At 52.4% G+C, this 19,894-nt stretch overlaps 1 protein-coding gene across 3 annotated transcripts in view; it reads left to right on the forward strand.

Moving 5' to 3' along the window:
• Positions 1-19,894, forward strand: part of LOC139267496 (dynein axonemal heavy chain 6-like) — a 729,921-nt gene that overhangs the window by 371,462 nt on the left and 338,565 nt on the right. For 2 of the 3 annotated variants that reach the window (XM_070885895.1, XM_070885896.1), the window contains 2 exons: positions 9,625-9,822; positions 17,577-17,773. In XM_070885895.1, the coding sequence (XP_070741996.1) occupies positions 9,625-9,822; positions 17,577-17,773 (395 nt within the window). The remainder of the gene's footprint in view (positions 1-9,624; positions 9,823-17,576; positions 17,774-19,894) is intronic. The other variant, XM_070885898.1, reaches the window with a different exon arrangement.

The following is a 19,894-nucleotide window of genomic DNA, read 5'->3' on the forward strand; positions in this document are numbered from 1 at the left end:
TTCGATTCACGCCACGTGATATCAAGCTGAGTGCACTGGATACAGCAAAGACTATGGGCCCCGAGAACATCCTGGCTGTTGTGCTGAAGGCTTGTGCTCCAGAACTAGCTGCACCTCTAACCAAGCTGTTCCAGTACAGCTACAACACTGGCCTCCACCCAACAAAGTGGAAAACTGCTCAGCTATGTCCTGTCCACAAAGTTAAAAAAAATCCAATCTGGCCAATGACCGCCCCATCAGTCTATTCTCAATCATCGGCAAAGTGATGGAAGGTGTCGTCGACAGTGCTATCAGGTGGCACTTACTCACCAATAACCTGCTCACTGATGCTCAGTTTGGGTTCCACCAGGACCGCTGCTCCAAACCTCATTACAGCCTTGGTCCAAATATGGACAAAAGAGCTGAATTCCAGAGGTGAGGTGAGAGTGACTGTATTTGACCGAGTGTGGCATCAAGGAACCCGAGTAAAACTGAATGGGAATCAGGGGGAAAACTCTCCACTGGCTGGAGTCATACCCAGCACAAAGGAAGATGGTTGTAGTTGCTGGAGGTCACAGGATTACACCGGATATACGGCACAGAAACAGCCCATTCAGCCCAACCAGACCATGCCGGCATTTTTGCTCCACTCGAGCCTCCTCCCGTCTTTCCTCATCTAAAGCTATTCCTTTCTCCCCCATATACATGTCTAGCCTCCCCTTAAATGCATCGATACTATTCGCTTCAACCACTCCCTGTGGTAACAAGTTCCACATTCTCACCACTCTCTGGATAAATAAGTTTCTTCTGAATTCCCTATTGGATTTCTGGGTGACTGTCTTATATTGATGGCCTCTAGTAATGCTCTTCCCCACAAGTGGAAACATTCTTTCTGTATCCACTCTATCAAAACTGTTATATATGTAAATCTATAAATACCTTGTTTAACCACCAGAGGGCTCATCCCCTGGAGTCCCAAGGGATCCCACAACCCCTTGGGAGCACCTGTACATAAGAAGGCCTCACAGGCTGAAGAGGCACTCTGGAGACCTATAATAAAGGACTACAGTCATACATTACTTTGAGCTTACAATATCTGGTCAAATTCTTTATTCAAGAAATAACAACTGGCGACGAGATACAGATGACGAACCCCACCGCAACAATGCAGAGAACCGTGGGCATCCTGGAGAAATTTTCGGAGAGAGATGATTGGGAAACCTTCGTGGAGCGACTCGACCAATACTTCGTGGCCAAGGAGCTGGAAGGAGAAGCGAACGCTGCCAAACGAAGGGCGATCCTCCTCACCGTTTGCAGGGCACCAACGTAAGGCCTCATGAAAAATCTGCTCGCTACAGCGAAACCCACAGACAAGTCATACGATGATTTGTGCACACTGCTCCGGGAGCATCTAAACCCAAAGGAAAGTATTCTGATGGCGAGGTACCGGTTATACACGTACAAGAGGTCTGAAGGCCAAGAAGTGGCGAGCTACGTCACCGAGCTAAGGCGCCTTGCAGGACATTGCGAATTTGAAGGACACTTGGAGCACATGCTCAGGGACTTCTTTGTACTTGACATTGGCCATGAAGTAATACTTCGCAAACTTTTGACTGTAGAGACTCCAACCTTGAGTAAAGCCATAGCGATAGCCCAGGCATTCATTGCCACCAGTGACAATACCAAACAAATCTCTCAGCACACGAGTACTGCTGCAAGTACTGTCAACAAAGTAATGTTGTTTTTGAATTGCAACGTACAGGGCAAGACTCACATGCCTGCAGCTGCACATCCACAGAGTCCACCATCAAGGGTGGTGAATACAAGGCCATTAGCACCTTGTTGGCGCTGCAGAGGTGATCATCATTTCCATTCATGCTGCTTCAAAGGATACGTTTGCAAGGGCTTGGAACAATGGGACACCTCCAATGTATGTGCAGGCGAGCTGCAAACCCTGCTAATCCTGCAAACCACCATGTTGCAGAGGAGGCCAGATCCACGGTGGATCACAATGAACCAGAGCCTCAGACCGAGGAGGCAGAGGTATATGGGGTGCACACATTTACCACAAAGTGTCCCCCGATAATGCTGAAGGTTGAATTAAATGGACTTCTGGTGTCAATGGAGCTGGACACGGATGCAAGCCAGTCCATAATGAGCAAAAAGACTTTCGATAAATTGTGGTGCAGCAAGGCCTCAAGGCCAGTCCTGACTCCCATTCGAACTAAACTGAGAACGTGCACAAGGGAACTGATTTCCGTAATCGGCAGTGCTACAGTAAAGGTCTCCTACGATGGAGCGGTGCCGGGGCTCAGGTTAAAACGCTCGAAGTGCGTTTTCCTGGAGTCTGAAGTGGAGTTCCTGGGGAGAAGAATCGCGGCGGACGGCATCAGGCCCACCGATTCGAAGACGGAGGCAATCGAGAACGCACCGAGACCACAGAACGTGAGGGAGCTGCGGTAGTTTCTAAGACCCCTGAACTATTTTGGTAACTTCTTACCAGGTCTTAGCACATTGTTAGAACCACTGCACTCTTTACTGCGTAAAGGAGATGAATGGGTATGGGGTAAAAGCCAAGAAAATGCCTTTGAGAAAGCTAGGAAACTGTTATGCTCAAATAAATTGCTTGTGTTGTATGATCCATGTAAGTGTTTGGTAGTAGCATGTGATGCGTTGTCATACGTTGTCGGGTGTGTATTGCAATAAGCTAATGAATCTGGGAAATTGCAACCGGTTGCTTACACATCCAGAAGTCTGTCTAAGGCTGAGAGGGCCTACAGCATGATCGAAAAAGAAGCGTTTGCGTGTGTCTATGGGGTAAAGAAAATGCATCAATATCTGTTTGGGCTCAAATTTGAATTGGAAACTGACCATAAGCCACTTATATACCTCTTTTCTGAAAGTAATGGAATAAATACAAATGCATCAGCCCACATCCAGAGATGGGCGCTCATGTTGTCCGCATACAACTACGCCATCTGCTACAGGCCAGGCACAGAAAACTGTGCCGATACTGTCAGTAGGCTGCCATTGCCCACCACAGGGGTGGAGATGGCACAGCCTGCAGATTTAGTTATGGTAATGGAAGCATTCGAGAGTGAGCAATCACCTGTTACCGCCCAACAGATTAGAACCTGAACGAGCCAGGACCCCTTACTGTCCTCAGTAAAAAACTGTGTGCTCCACGGGAGTTGGTCTAGTGTCCCGTTAGAGATGCAGGAAGAAATAAAGCCGTACCAGCGGTGCAGAGATGAAATGTCCAGACAGGCAGACTGCCTCCTATGGGGTAATCGGGTAGTGGTGCCAAAAAAGGGCAGGGACACCTTCATTAGTGACCTCCACAGTATCCATCCAGGCATTGTAATGATGAAAGCGATAGCCAGATCCCACGTGTGGTGGCCCGGTATCGATGCGGACTTAGAGTTCTGCGTGCACAAATGTAACACATGTTCACAGTTAAATAATGCATCCAGGGAGGCGCCACTAAGTTTATGGTCCTGGCCCTCCAAACCGTGGTCCAGGGTCCATGTCGACTATGCAGGCCCATTCTTGGGATAAATGTTCCTTGTGATTGTCGATGCGTACTCCTAATGGATTGAATGTGAGATCATGTCGGCAAGCACGTCCGCTGCCACCATTGAAAGCCTGCGGGCCATGTTTGCCACATACAGCCTGCCTGATGTCCTGGTGAGTGACAATGGGCCATGCTTCACCAGTGCCGAGTTCAAAGAGTTCATGACCCGCAATGGGATCAAACATGTCACATCTGCCCCGTTTAAAACAGCGTCCAATGGTCAGACAGAGCGAGCTGTGCAAACAATCAAGCAGGGCTTGAAGAGGGTAACTGAAGGCTCACTGCAGACTCGCCTATCCCGAGTCCTGCTTCGTTACCGCACAAGACCCCACTCGCTCACTGGGGTTCCCCCCACTGAACTGCTCATGAAAAGGGCACTTAAGGCAAAGCACTCGTTAGTCCACCCTGATCCACACAAACAGAGAGAGAGTAGGCGGCTTCAACAGAATACATATCATGATCGCGCAAATGTGTCATGCGAAATCGAGATTAATGATCCTGTATTTGGCCCAAATGGCTTCCTGGCACTCTCATGGCCAAAGAGGGGAGCAGGGTGTTTCTGATCAAACTTTCAAATGGACTCACCTGCAGAAAACACTTGGACCAAACCAAACTCAGATTTACGGACTATCCAGAACATCCCACAATAGACTCTACCTTTTTCGACCCTCCAACACACACACAAGTGACAACTGACCCAGCGGTTGACCATGAAGCAGAACCCATCACCTGCAGCAGCCCAGCAGGACTCACCACCCCCAGCAGCCCAGCAAGGCCAGCTGTGCAGCAGCCCAGCGAAGGCCCAACAAATGACTCACCAAAACCAGCATTTGCACCGAGGTGATCAACCAGGGAAAGGAAGGCCCCAGATCGACTCACATTGTAAATAGTTACACTATTGACTTTGGGGGGGGAAGTATTGTTATATATGTAAACCTGCAAATACCTTGCTTAACCACCAGAGGGCTCATCCCCTGGAGTCCCAAGGAATCCCACAATCCCTTGGGAGCATCTGTATATAAGGAGGCCTCACAGGCTGAAGAGGCACTCTGGAGACCTGTAATAAATACCTTGAGCTCACAGTATCTGGTCAGATTCTTTATTCAAAACATAACAAAAACCGTTCAGAATTTAAAGACTTCTATTAGGTCACCCCTCAGCCTTCTTTTTTCAAGAGAAAAGAGACCCAGCCTGTTCATCCTTTCCCGATATGTACACCCTCGCATTTCTGGTATCATCCTTGTAAATCTTCTCTGCACCCGCTCCAGTGCCTCGATATCCTTTTTATAATATGGTGACCAGAACTGTACGCAGAGCTCCGTGAGGTCTAACCAAGGTCCGATACAGGTTTAGCATAACTTCCTGACTTTTCAATTCTATCCCTCTAGAAATAAACGCTAGTGCTTGGTTTGCTATTTTTACGGCCTTACTAATGTGTGTGACAACTTTTAATGATTTGTGTATTTGTATCCGAGATCCCTTTGTTCCTCTATCACCCCCCCCCCCCCGCCCCCCGGCCCCCAGGCTCGCACCCTCCCAGTAATAAGTGACCTCCCTATTCTTCCTCCCAAAATGTAATACCTCACATTTATCTGTGTTGAACTTCATTTGCCAATTATATTCCCATTCTGCATTTATTCATGTCCTCCTGTAATGTGTTGCAGTCCCCCTCAGTATTGACAAATGTAATCTGCAAATTTAGAAATTGTGTTTTCATTCCAAAGTCGAAATTGCCAATATAAACTGTGAAGACCAGTGGTCCCAGCACTGCTCCTTGTGGGACCCCACTGCCCACCTTCAGCCTCTGAGAATAGTTACCCTTTACCCCTCCTCTCTGCTTTCTGTCCTGAAACCAGCTCACGATCCATTCTGCTCCTTGTCCCCTGACTCTGCATTCCCTGACCTTGTTCATCAGTCTATTGTGGGGTACCTTATCCAAGGCCTTTTCAAAATCTAGATAAATTATATCTACTGCTTTACCCTTGTATACTCTCCCTGTCAATCATCTCAGCTCCCGGATATCACTGCAGGAGTTTTTCAGGGCAGTGACCTAGGCCAAACCATCTTCAGTTGCTTCATCAATGACCTTCCCTCCATCATAAGGTCAGAAGTGGGGATGTTCACTGATGATTGCTTTACTTTGCGTCTAACTCTGTGTACCTGCCCTGGGAGTGTTTGATGGGACAGTATAGAGGGAGCTTTACTCTGTAACTAACCCCCTGTACCTGCCCTGGGAGTGTTTGATAGGACAGTGTAGAGGGAGCTTTACTCTGTATCTAACCCGTGCTGTACCTGCCCAGGGAGTGTTTGATGGGACAGTGTAGAGGGAGCTTTACTCTGTATCTAACCGTACTGTACCTGCCCTGGGAGTGTATGATGGGACAGTGTAGAGGGAGCTTTACTCTGTATCTAACCCGTGCTGTACCTGCCCTGGGAGTGTATGATGGGACAGTGTAGAGGGAGTTTTACTCTGTATCTAACCCCCTGTACCTGCCCTGGGAGTGTTTGATAGGACAGTGTAGAGGGAGCTTTACTCTGTATCTAACCCGTGCTGTACCTGCCCTGGGAGTGTTTGATGGGACAGTGTAGAGGGAGCTTTACTCTGTAACTAACCCCCTGTACCTGCCCTGGGAGTGTTTGATAGGACAGTGTAGAGGGAGCTTTACTCTGTATCTAACCCGTGCTGTACCTGCCCTGGGAGTGTTTGATGGGACAGTGTAGAGGGAGCTTTATTCTGTATCTAACCCGTGCTGTACCTGCCCTGGGAGTGTTTGATGGGACAGTGTAGAGGGAGCTTTACTCTATATCTAACCCGTGCTGTACCTGCCCTGGGAGTGTTTGATGGGACAGTGTAGAAGGAGCTTTACTCTGTATCTTACCCGTGCTGTACCTGCCCTGGGAGTGTTTGATGGGACAGTGTAGAGGGAGCTTTACTCTGTATCTAACCCCGTGCTGTACCTACCCTGGGAGTGTTTGATGGGACAGTGTCGAGGGAGCTTTACTCTATATCTAACCCGTGCTGTACCTGCCCTGGGAATGTTTGATGGGACAGTGTAGAGGGAGCTTTATTCTGTATCTAACCCCCTGTACCTGCCCTGGGAGTGTTTGATGGGGACAGTGTAGAGGGAGCTTTACTCTGTATATAACGCGTGAGGTACCTGCCCTGGGAGTGTTTGATGGGAGAGTGTGGAGGGAGCTTTACTCTGTATCTAACCCGTGCTGTACCTGCCCTGGGAGTGTTTGATGGGACAGTGTAGAGGGAGCTTTACTCTGTATCTAACCCCGTGCTGTACCTGCCCTGGGAGTGTTTGATGGGACAGTGTAGAGGGAGCTTTACTCTGTATCTAACCCCGTGCTGTACCTGCCCTGGGAGTGTTTGATGGGAGAGTGTGGAGGGAGCTTTACTCTGTATCTAACCCGTGCTGTACCTGCCCTGGGAGTATTTGATGGGACAGTGTAGAGGGAGCTTTACTCTGTATCTAACCCCCTGTACCTGCCCTGGGAGTGTTTGATGGGACAGTGTAGAAGGAGCTTTACTCTGTATCTAACCGCGTGCTGTACCTGCCCTGGGAGTGTTTGATGGGAGAGTGTGGAGGGAGCTTTACTCTGTATCTAACCCGTGCTGTACCTGCCCTGGGAGTGTTTGATGGGACAGTGTAGAAGGAGCTTTACTCTGTATCTTACCCGTGCTGTACCTGCCCTGGGAGTGTTTGATGGGACAGTGTAGAGGGAGCTTTACTCTGTATCTAACCCCCTGTACCTGCCCTGGGAGTGTTTGATGGGGACAGTGTAGAGGGAGCTTTACTCTGTATCTAACCCGTGCTGTACCTGCCCTGGGAGTGTTTGATGGGACAGTGTAGAGGGAGCTTTACTCTGTATCTAACCCCGTGCTGTACCTGCCCTGGGAGTGTTTGATGGGACAGTGCAGAGGGAGTTTTACTCTGTATCTAACCCCCTGTACCTGCCCTGGGAGTGTTTGATGGGACAGTGTAGAGGGAGCTTTACTCTGTATCTAACCCCCTGTACCTGCCCTGGGAGTGTTTGATGGGACAGTGTAGAGGGAGCTTTACCCTGTATCTAACCCCCTGCACCTGCCCTGGGAGTGTTTGATGGGACAGTGTAGAGGGAGCTTTACTCTGTATCTAACCCCCTGTACCTGCCCTGGGAGTGTTTGATGGGACAGTGTGGAGGGAGCTTTACTCTGTATCTAACCCCCTGTACCTGCCCTGGGAGTGTTTGATGGGACAGTGTAGAGGGAGCTTTACTCTGTATCTAACCCCCTGTACCTGCCCTGGGAGTGTTTGATGGGACAGTGTAGAGGGAGCTTTACTCTGTATCTAACCCGTGCTGTACCTGCCCTGGGAGTGTTTGATGGGACAGTGTGGAGGGAGCTTTACTCTGTATCTAACCCCGTGCTGTACCTGCCCTGAGAGTGTTTGATGGGAGAGTGTGGAGCGAGCTTTACTCTGTATCTAACCCCCTGTACCTGCCCTGGGAGTGTTTGATGGGACAGTGTAGAGGGAGCTTTACTCTGTATCTAACCCCCTGTACCTGCCCTGGGAGTGTTTGATGGGACAGTGTAGAGGGAACTTTACTCTGCATCTAACCCGTGCTGTACCTGCCCTGGGAGTGTTTGATGGGACAGTGCAGAGGGAACTTTACTCTGTATCTAACCCGTGCTGTACCTGCCCTGGGAGTGTTTGATGGGACAGTGTAGAGGGAGCTTTACTCTGTATCTAACCCCCTGTACCTGCCCTGGGAGTGTTTGATGGACAGTGTAGGGGGAGATTTACTCTGTATCTAACCCCCTGTACCTGCCCTGGGAGTGTTTGATGGACAGTGTAGGGGGAGATTTACTCTGTATCTAACCCGTGCTGTACCTGCCCTGGGAGTGTTTGATGGACAGTGTAGGGGGAGATTTACTCTGTATCTAACCCCCTGTACCCACCCTGGGAGTGTTTGATGGGACAGTGTAGAGGGAGATTTACTCTGTATCTAACACATCTCACTGGGGTGGGACCCGCCCGAAGGGTCGGCAGGGCCTGGCTTCTTCTTCGTTGTCTTCTCTCTCCCCACCATCTTCCTCGCTTCTCCCTCCCCTCCCCATCATCTTCTCTTCTCTCCCCCCTCCATCTTCTCTTTCCTCCCTCTTCTCCCTGGTGCTGCAGTCGGTGAGTAGAAATAATTTTTTATTTATTGATTGATTTTTAATTATTTTTTAATTTTTAATTTTTTTAATTTATTTGGATTGATTTATTGGTTTATTTATTGATTTCTTTATCATTTATTATTGATGATGGCTCTTTATTTGTAAAAGTGCAGTGTTTAATGTTTGTAAACCCCCTCCCCCCCCCCATCTTTCGTTCCTTCCGCCTGATTTTCTAAGTGTAGCCAAGGTTTTTCTGAGCGTACAAAAATCTACACTTACTCCATTCTAAGTTAGTTTGGAGTAAGTTTTCGCTGCCTAAACTTGCAAAACAGGTGTAAGTGGCCAGACACGCCCCCTTTTGAAAAAAAAATCTGTTCTAAAATGAAACTATTCCACCTGATTCGAACTGGAGCAAACTAAAGGCCGAGAATTGCAATTTCTAAGATACTCCATTCTAAACTAATTGCTCCAAAAAAGTAGGAACAACTCAGGCCGAAAGTGACCCCAATGAGTTACTCATTTTGTTAACAGACACCAACTCCTGTGAGAGGTTTCGTGAAGGTGTGATATGGCACTGTGTAATTGTCAATCCTTTGCGAGCGCAGTTTAATGGGATGAGATCAACAGATGTGTCAGGGTAGTGGGGCAAGGGGGGTCAGGGTTGAGAAGGTCAAGCTGAGGTTCCCTGCCCAGAAGCTGACCAATAGCTGGAGCCGATTGGCAGCAATGGTGACTGAGGCCAGGAGACTGTAAGGTGTAGGGTGGGGGAGATGCTGGGGTGGGTGTCCTACAAGTGGGAGATCCAATAGGCTGAAGGACCTTTCTCATCCCAACCCATCTCTGGGCTGAAGCTTTGCATATGGCACTGAAGACCTGGCGCACCTTCTGCTTCTGACCAGTTGTCTCCTGCTTGTGATTCTAGGTGGCCATTCTGAACCTGGAGATGCTCCTTCGGCATGAGGTGGACATCCCGTGGACAGCCCTACGCTACCTGACCGGGGAGGTGGTGTACGGAGGCCGGGTCACCGACAACTGGGACCGCCGATGTCTCAACTGCACCCTCAGCCGGTTCTACACCCCGGACATCCTGCAGGAAGGGTTCAGCTTCTCTGCGGATGGGGTGAGATTGTCCAGCTGACAAACCCCTCCACTTACTCGGGGAGCGGGCGGGGAAGTGTTGAGGCCAGGATCAGATCGGCCATGATCTTATTGAATGGCGGAGCAGACTCCAGGGGCCAAATGGCCGACTCCTACTCCTATTTCTTATGTTCTTATGTTCTCATCGTCAACCGTTCACAGACAGTTCCATCCCTCGGCAGGGGGAGGTCAGCACTGTCCTGACACCAGGGGGTCCTGGGGCTAGACACAGTGACGTGGGTCTGGGCAGGGCAGAGGGTCAGACACCGTCATTTCACGAAAACAATACTGCCGAGGCTGGAAGTCTGAAATATAAACCAAAACTGCTGTAAATACTCAGTGAGTCAGACAGTATCTATGGAGAGAAAGAACAGAGTTAATGTTTCAGGTCACTGACGAAATGGTCTGACGAAAGATGCTCAATGTGAAACGTTAACGCTGTCTCTCTCCATAGATGCTGCCTGACCCGCTGAGTATTTCCAGTAATCACGGTTTTTGTCACTAACCTTCCCCTCTCTGGGACCTTAGGTTTAAGCCAGTCCCAGACAGAGAGGACGAAGGGCTCCCTTCTCTGATGATCACCACCGCCTCACGCACTAAATCTCACACCATGCCATCCTCCACCCAAGTCCATAGCACCATTGTTTCAGATCACTTGGGACAGCCTGCGGCAGAAAGCCCCAGTCCAAGCTGGGAGAGTGAAAGTCTCGCCTGTGAGGGTGAGTCAGCCAAGGTCGCTGTGTGTGTGTGTGTGTACCAGTTGCTGCGAGAGACCACGGGATGGCTGGGCCACATGTCCCACCCGCTGGACATCTCCCCCAGTATGGCCCCCTCCCCCATCCCACAACCCTCCCCATCCACATGGTCCCCCCTCTCTCCGCATAGTCCCTTCCCGGCCCCGCTTGCCCGCTCCATATGGTCCCCCCCAACCCATATGGGACCCCCAACCCCCGCTCGACATGTTGTGGTGTCCCTGCACCGTACTACAAACTCACACGCGGCATGTACTGCAGACACAGTCACTACGTGACCTTAACCTTTATTTCCAGGACCAAGGAGTGCTGACCCTGGGTGGGATCTCCCCTTTTATACCTGGAAACCCAGGTGAGGAGTGTCTCGCACAAGTTCACCCCCTGTGGTCAGGGTGTGCATTTCTAGGGTATAAGTACAGTGTACAGGAGTTGCATGGAGGTTACAGTTACATGAAGATTACCGTTGCATGATGGTTACATACATGACATCACCCTAACGTCTTTTTGTGTCAAAGGTTAAGTCTGTCAGGTGGTCGACGCTCTCTTGTGGAGCGCCGCAGTTGTGGCTCTGGTGGCTGAGCCTCAGCACGCGTCTCTGTCACTTGAGGTGATTCCGGCCTGTCCGGGCTGGCCGCAGGGACTGTGCATGCTGAGGGCTGTCTTTGTTGCTCGTGCGCTGGCAGTGGTGTGGGTGCCATCTCATCATGCTCTTCTTCAGGTTCCTCCGTGTCTATGCTGAACCTTTTCTTTACTTGGTCCAAATGTTTGCGGCATATCTGCCATTGTTTAGTCTGACCACCATGACTCTATTCCCTTCTTTGACAATTACGGTGCCCTCAAGCCACTTGGGTCCCAAAGCAGGGTTAAGAACAAATACCGGGTCATCTATTTCTAGACACCTCCCCCTTGAGTTTCGATCATGGAGCTCGGTTTGGGACTGGCGCTTGCCCGCAACAATGTCTGCCAGGGCTGGGTGAATGAGGGACAGCCGCGTATTAAGCATGCGTTTCATGAGGAGTTCCGCTGGCGGGACTCCCGTGAGCGAGTGCGGGCGGGATCTGTAGACCAACAGGAGGCGCGATAGGCGATACTGAAGGGAGGGTCCTTGGATACGTAGCATGCCCTGTTTTATGACTTGGACCACCCGTTTCGCCTGGCCATTGGAGGCCGGCTTGAACGGCGCTGTCCAGACGTGTTTGATACCATTGGCCGACATAAACTCCTGGAATTCATGGCTGGTGAAACACGGGCCATTGTCGCTGACTAGGATGTCCGGAAAACCGTGGGTCGCGAAAACCGTATGCAGACTCTCCACAGTGATGGATGTCATGCACGAGTTCAATATGATGCACTCGATCCACTTCGAGTGCATCGACAACGATCAGGAACATCTTCCCCATGAATGGGCCCGCATAGTCTACATGAATATGTGACCATGGTCTGGTGGGCCAGGGCCACGGGTTCAGTGGGGCCTCCCTGGGGGCATTGCCCAGCTGGGCACATATCGTGCACCTGCGAACACAGTGTTCCAGGTCTGAGTCAATCCCCGGCCACCATACATGTGACCGGGCAATAGCCTTCATTAACACAATGCCTGGGTGCTCGCTGTGGAGTTCCCTGATGAACGCTTCCCTTCCTTTCTGGGGCATGACTACCCAGCTACCCCATAACAGGCAGTCGGCTTGGATGGAGAGCTCATCCATCCGTCTCTGAAACCGTCTGACCTCCTCGGGGCACGCCCCGTGTGCGGGCGCCCAATCCCCCGTCAGGACACATCTCTTTATCATGGATAGGAGGGGGTCCCTGTTGGTCCAGAGTTTGATCTGGCGGGCTGTGATTGTTTGCGCCTGCAGTGTCAAAAGCCTCAATGGCCATGACCATCTCAGCGCTTTGCTCCGCTGCCCCATCGGCGGTGGCCAGTGGGAGCCTGCTGAGCGTGTCAGCGCACTTTTCGGTACCTGGCCGGTGTCGTATGGTGTAGTCATACGCAGCCAGCGTGAGAGCCCATCGCTGTATGCGAGCTGACGCATTGGCATTGACAGCCTTGCTGTCGGACAACAGGGATGTTAACAGCTTGTGGTCCGTCTCTAGCTTGAACCGTCTACTGGAAAGATACTGGTGCATCTTTTTCACACTGTACACACACGCGACCTCCTTCTCGACCATGCCATATCCACGCTCTGCCTGGGAGAGCGACCTGGAGGCGTAAGCCACCGGTTGGAGTCGGCCGTCATCGTTACCCTGCTGCAACACACACCCAACCCCGTAGGATGACGCATCGCATGTTAAAACCAGTTTTTTACATGGGTCATACAAAGTCAACAGTTTGTTAGAACACAGCAGGTTCCTCGCCTTATTGAAAGCCCGTTCTTGACAGTCCCCCCCAAAGCCATTCGCAACCTTTACACAGGAGCATGTGTAACGGCTCCAACAATGTGCTTAAGTTCGGCAGAAAGTTCCCGAAATAGTTCAAAAGTCCCAGGAATGATCGCAACTCCGACGTGTTGCCAGGCCTGGGCGCCCGGTGGATCGCCTCCGTTTTTGATTCAGTGGGCCGGATCCCGTCTGCGGTAACCCTCCTGCCCAAAAACTTGACCTCTGGAGCCAAAAACACACACGTGGCCTTTTTCAGCCGCAAGCCTACCCGATCCAGTCGGCGTAGCACCGCCTCCAGGTTGTGGAGGTGTTCCTCAGTGTCTCGACCCGTTATAAGGATGCCGTATTGGAATACGATTGTTCCAGGAATGGATTTGAGCAAGCTTTCCATGTTCCGCTGAAAGATAGCTGCCGCCGAACGAATGCCAAACGGACACCTGTTGTAGATAAATAATCCTTTGTGTGTCGTGATGGTGGTCAGAAGCTTGGATTCTTCAGCCAGTTCCTGAGTCATGTAGGCCGAAGTGAGGTCCGACTTAGTGAACAGCTTGCCACCTGCCAGCGTGGCAAAAAGGTCCTCCGCTCTCGGGAGCGGGTATTGGTCTTGCAGCGACACTCGGTTAATGGTGGCTTTGTAGTCGCCACAAATCCTGACCGAGCCATCTGCTGTAAGGGCAGGAACGATGGGACTTGCCCAGTCGCTGAATTCAACGGCTGAAATTATGCCCTCTCTGAGCAGCCTGTCCAATTCACTTTCAATTTTCTCACGCATCACATACGGCACCGCTCTGGCTTTGTGGTGCACTGGTCTGGCATCTGGAGTGATGCGTATCACTACTTTAGTGCCCTTGAACGTTCCGACACCGGGTTGAAACAGTGACCCAAATTTTTGTAGGACCTGTGAGCATGAACTTCGGTCCACAGATGAAATGGCGTGCACATACCCCCATTTCCAATTTATCTCGGCTAGCCAACTCCTCCCCAGGAGCGTGGGGCCATTTCCCGGGACGATCCAGAGTGGCAGCCGGTTCTGTGATCAAGTTTGCACTGCCCAGCACTGGGATGATCTCTTTGGTGTACGTCCGTAGCTGCGTGTCAATACGTTCCAGTTTGGGCCTGCTAGCTCTGTGTGGCCATAGTCTCTCAAATTGTTGGGTGCTCATAAGTGACTGGCTTGCTCCTATATCCAGCTCCATGCGCACCGGGATGCCATTCAATAAAACTTTCATCATCATGGGTGGCGTTTTAGTGTATGAGCTGTGGACGTCAGCCACGTGAACCCGCTGAACTTCAGCATCCATGGCTTTTCCCCAGGCATCATCCTGCATTGCAGACCCCTGGTCTGGTTCCTCTGTCTCGCAGATTAGCCTCGCTACTGCCTTTTTGCACATCCTGGCCAAGTGTCCACTGACGTTACAAATCCTACAGGTATATTGCTGGAACCTGCAGCTTTTCGCAGTATGTCTACCCCCGCACCTCCAGCATGAGCTGAGATTGTTGTTAACAAAAGGACTGTTACCAGGCATTCCTCTCTGATTGCCCATTTGGTTGTTTCTAGGCGCCCTGATGGTGGGTGTTAATGGTCCCATCGCAGGACGCATTGTTCCTCGTGATGGCGTGAATTGCCGATCCCCTTTCCATTGTCCCTGTTGCGGGCCCACCCGAGAGTCTGTTGCTGCCTGGGTGGTTTCGAAATGCCCTTGCCTGCCTGCGGGGTACCTAGCCGCATTCACCATGTTAACTCCCTGGTCCATCGCCACGTTGGGACCAGGGCTGTGCTCGTAAATTAGCTTGGTCTCCTCTTCCCCTGCCATGAAGGTCTGAGCTATCAACGCCGCCCTTTCTAAAGTCAAGTCCTTGGCCCCTATGAGCTTCCTGAAAATCCCGGCATGATTAATGCCCTCAATGAAGAAATCCCTTAACATCTCCCCCCTGCAGGCATCTGTGAACTTACAGAGTCTGGCCAAGCGCCGCAGGTCCGCAACGAAGTCCAAGATGTATTGTCCCTGCCGATGCTGGTGTGTGTAGAACTGGTGCCGGGCCTTGTGTACGCTACTCGCCAGCTTGAGATGCTCACTGATCAGCTGGCTGAGCTCTTCAAAGGACTTGTCTGCTGGCTTTTGGGGTGCGAGCAGGTCTTTCATCAGCGCATACGTCTGTGGTCCACAGCTGGTCAGTAGGTGCGCCCTCCGCTTGTCGGCCGCTGTCGCTCCCAGCCAGTCCTTTGTGACAAAGCTCTGCTGGAGTCTTTCCACGAAGTCATCCCAGTCCTCACCCACACAGTAACGTTCCTCTGTGCTTCCGGTGGCCATCCTCGTGGTTCGGTGATTCCCGTTTCTCGTCGCCAAATGTAGTGTCCCTGCACCGTACTACAAACTCACACGAGGCATGTACTGCATGACCTTAACCTTTATTCCCAGGACCAAGGAGTGCTGACCCTGGGTGGGACCTCCCCTTTTATACCTGGAAACCCAGGTGAGAAGTGTCTCCCACATAGAAATAGATGACCCGGTATTTGTTCTTAACCCTGCTTTGGGACCCAAGTGGCTTGAGGGCACCGTAATTGGCAAAGAAGGGAATAGGGTCATGGTGGTCAGAATAAACAATGGGCAGATACGCCGCAAACACTTGGACCAAGCAAAGAAAAAGTTCAGAATAGACACGGAGGAACCTGAAGAAGAGCATGAGATGTCACCCATACCACTGCCAGTGGATGAGCAATGAGAACAATCCACAGCATGCACAGTCCCTGCGGCCAGTCCGGACAGGCCGGAATCACCTCAGGTGACAGAGACGCATGCCGAGGCTCAGCCACCAGACCCACAACTGCGGCGCTCCACGAGAGAGCGTCGACCACCCGATAGACTTAACCTTTGACACAAAAAGACGTAAGGGGAGAGGTGATGTCATGTATGTAACCATCATGCAACGGCAAACTTCATGTAACTGTAACCTTCATGCAACTCCTGTACACTGTACTTATACCCGAGATATGCACATCCTGACCACAGTGGGTGAAATTGTAGGAGATTCTCACCTGGGTTTCCAGGTATAAAAGGGGAGGTCCCACCCAGGGTCAGCACTCCTTGGTCCTGGGAATAAAGGTTAAGGTCACGTAGTGACTGTGTCTGCAGTACATGCCGCGTGTGAATTTGTAGTACGGTGCAGGGACACCACATCTTGAGGAGTGTCTCCCACACATGGGACCCCCCCCCCCACAATCCACATGGGGTCCCTCCTGTTCCACATGGTTCCCCCCCGCTCCACATGGTGCCCCCCCCCCCCGGTCGACATGGTTCCCCCCCGCTCCACATGGTGCCCCCCCCCCCCCGGTCGACATGGTTCCCCCCCGCTCCACATGGTGCCCCCCCCCCCCGGTCGACATGGTTCCCCCCCCGCTCCACATGGTGCCCCCCCCCCCCGGTCGACATGGTTCCCCCCCCGCTCCACATGGTGCCCCCCCCCGGTCGACATGGTTCCCCCCCCGCTCCACATGGTGCCCCCCCCCCGGTCGACATGGTTCCCCCCTGCTCCACATGGTGCCCCCCCCCCCCCCCGGTCGACATGGTTCCCCCCCGCTCCACATGGTGCCCCCTCCCCCCGGTCGACATGGTTCCCCCCCGCTCCACATGGTGCCCCCCCCCCCCCCGGTCGACATGGTTCCCCCCCGCTCCACATGGTGCCCCCCCCCCCCCGGTCGACATGGTTCCCCCCCGCTCCACATGGTGCCCCCCCCCCCCCCGGTCGACATGGTTCCCCCCCGCTCCACATGGTGCCCCTCCCCCTGCTCGACATGGTTCCCCCCCGCTCCACATGGTGCCCCCCCCCCCCCCGGTCGACATGGTTCCCCCCCGCTCCACATGGTGCCCCCCCCCCCCCCGGTCGACATGGTTCCCCCCCCCCCCCCCGGTCGACATGGTTCCCCCCCGCTCCACATGGTGCCCCCCCCCCCCCCTGGTCGACATGGTTCCCCCCCGCTCCACATGGTGCCCCCTCCCCCCGGTCGACATGGTTCCCCCCGCTCCACATGGTGCCCCTCCCCCCCCCCGCTCCACATGGTGCCCCTCCCCCTGCTCGACATGGTCCCCCACCCGCACCCCTGGGCACCACAGCTCAGGAAGGGTATATTGGCCTCGGAGTGGGTGCAGCGTAGAATCACCAGAATGGTACCGGGGATAAAAGGGTTAAATTATGAGGACGGGTTGCATAGACCAGGCTTGTAGCCCCTCGAGTATAGAAGATTAAAGGGCGATCTAACTGAGGTGTTTAAGATGATTAAAGAATTGATAGAGCAGGTAGGGTGAAAATATTTCCTCTGGTGGGAGAATCCAGAACAAGAGGCATAACCTTAAAATCGTGGGAATCTGGAACTTCCTTCCCCCAGAAAGCTGTCGAGGCTGAGGGTCAATTGGAAATTTTAATACTGAGATCAATAGATTTTTATTGGCTAAGGCTATTGAGGGTTACAGAACCAAGGCGGGTAGATGGAGTTGAGATATCGATCCGCCATGATCTAATTAAAGGGGGGGAAACAGGCTAGAAAGGCTGAATGGCCTCCTCCTGTTCTACTATTCCTAATCTATTTCTGCCCTTGCTCTGCACGGTTTAGGTTTACTCTATGATCTCAGAGAACATGGACTTGTTACAGTGTATAAACTACATCGAGTCACTGCCAGACAGTGACTCTCCCGATATATTCGGAATGCACACCAACGCTGAGAAAGCGTATCTGGAGAGCCAGGCCAAAGAGTTCCTGGGCATCATCACGAGTATCAAACCCCAACTCAGCGGGGTGAAGGCCATCAGGTCAGTCCCATATCGCCTCACACGCGGTGCGCCTCAGCGGGAGAATTGGTAGCTCAGTGTGTACGGTGCCACAGGTCGCCAGTTCTAAACCGACCACGGCCAGGTTGTGGAACTGTGTTCAGTACATCGTGAATCCTCACAGATTGTGGCAAAGCCCAACTCATCATCATCATAGGCATCGAGGAAGACTTGCTTCCACTCTTAAAATGAGTTCTTAGGTGGCTGAACAGTTCAATATGAGAACCACAGTCCCTGCCACAGGGAAGGGGAGGGTGGGACTGGTTTGCCGCACGCTCTTTCCGCTGCCTGCGCTTGGTCACTGCATGCTCTCGGCATCGAGACTCGAGGTGCTCAACGCCCTCCTCGATGCACTTCCTCCACTTAGGGCAGTCTTTGGCCAGGGACTCCCAGGTGTCAGTGGGGGTGTCGCACTTTATCAGGGAGGCTTTGAGGGTGTCCCTGTAACGTTTCCTCTGCCCACCTGTGGCTTGTTTGCCGTGAAGGAGTTCCGAGTAGAGCGCTTGCTTTGGGAGTCTCGTGTCTGGCATGCGAACCATGTGGCCTGCCCAGCGGAGCTGATCGAGTGTGGTCGCTGGAGAAATACCACCAATGATATCTCCGCAAGATCCTACAAATCCCCTAGGAGGACAGACGCACCAACATTAGTGTCCTCGACCAGGCCAACATCCCCAGCATCGAAAACCCAACTGATTGGCTAATGTCCTCTCGGGAAGTGTCCCTTCCACCATTATCAGGCCAGCACCTACCTGTGACTCCAGTCACACACAGTGTGGTTGAATTTTAATAATCTCAGCGCAACTAGGGATGGGCAATATCACCAACTCCCCAAGAACAACGGGATAAAGCTTGAGGCATGCTGCTCCGCCTAATGACTCAGATCATGGTCATTCTAGGTCTGAATTCAGCATGGACAACAATAACCCCCTTGCCCTGTACTGCATTAGTCAGGATGCCGTAAGGCCAGAGGGACGATTAATCAGAAAGACTTGCATTTATATAGCGCCTTTCACAACGCCAGGACGTTCCAAAGTGCTTTACAGTCAATGAAGTACTTTTTGAAGTGTAGTCACTGTTGTAATGTGGGAAACGCGGCAGCCAGTTTGCGCACAGCAAGCTCCCACAGACAGCAATGTGATAATGACCAGATATTTGTTTTTTTTTTGGTGATGTTGATAGAGGGATAAATATTGGTGAGGACAACGCCCCAGCTCTTCTTTGAAATGGGATCTTTTATGTCCACTTGAGAAGGCAGATGAGGCCTCGGTTTAACATCTCATTCAAAAGACGGCATCTTCAACAGTATAGTACTCCCTCAGTACTGCCCCTCCATCAGTGCGGCACTCCTTTGGTATTGACCTTCCGACAGTACAACGTTCCCTCAGTACTGCCCCTCCGACAGTGCGGCGCTCCCTCAGTACTGCCCCTCTAATAGTGCAGCACTCCCTCAGTACTGCCCCTCAGACAGTGCAGCACTCCCTCAGGACTACCCCTCCGACAGTGCAGCGCTCCCTCAGTACCGCCCCTCCGACAGTGCAGCACTCCCTCAGTACCGCCCCTCCAACAGTGCAGCGCTCCCTCAGTACCGCCACTCCGACAGTGCAGCACTCCCTCAGTACCGCCCCTCCGACAGTGCAACGCTCCCTCAGTACTGCCCCTCCGACAGTGCGGCACTCGGTCAGTACTGCCCCTCCGACAGTTCGGCACTCGGTCAGTACTGCCCCTCCGACACTGCGGCACTCCCTCAGTACTGCCCCTCCGACAGTGTGGTACTCCCTCAGTACCGTCCCTCCGACAGTGCAGCGCTCCCTCAGTACTGCCCCTCCGACAGTGCGGCACTCGGTCAGTACTGCCCCTCCGACACTGCGGCACTCCCTCAGTACTGCCCCTCCGACAGTGTGGTACTCCCTCAGTACCGTCCCTCCGACAGTGCAGCGCTCCCTCAGTACTGCCCCTCCGACAGTGCGGCACTCCCTCAGTACTGCCCCTCCGACAGTGCAGCACTCCCTCAGTACTGCCCCTCCGACAGTGCAGCACTCCCTCAGTACTGCCCCTCCGACAGTGCAGTACTCCCTCAGTACTGCCCCTCCGACAGTGCAGCAC

Source organism: Pristiophorus japonicus, chromosome 7 (assembly GCF_044704955.1).
Source record: "Pristiophorus japonicus isolate sPriJap1 chromosome 7, sPriJap1.hap1, whole genome shotgun sequence".
NCBI classification, from domain to species: Eukaryota; Metazoa; Chordata; class Chondrichthyes; family Pristiophoridae; genus Pristiophorus; species Pristiophorus japonicus.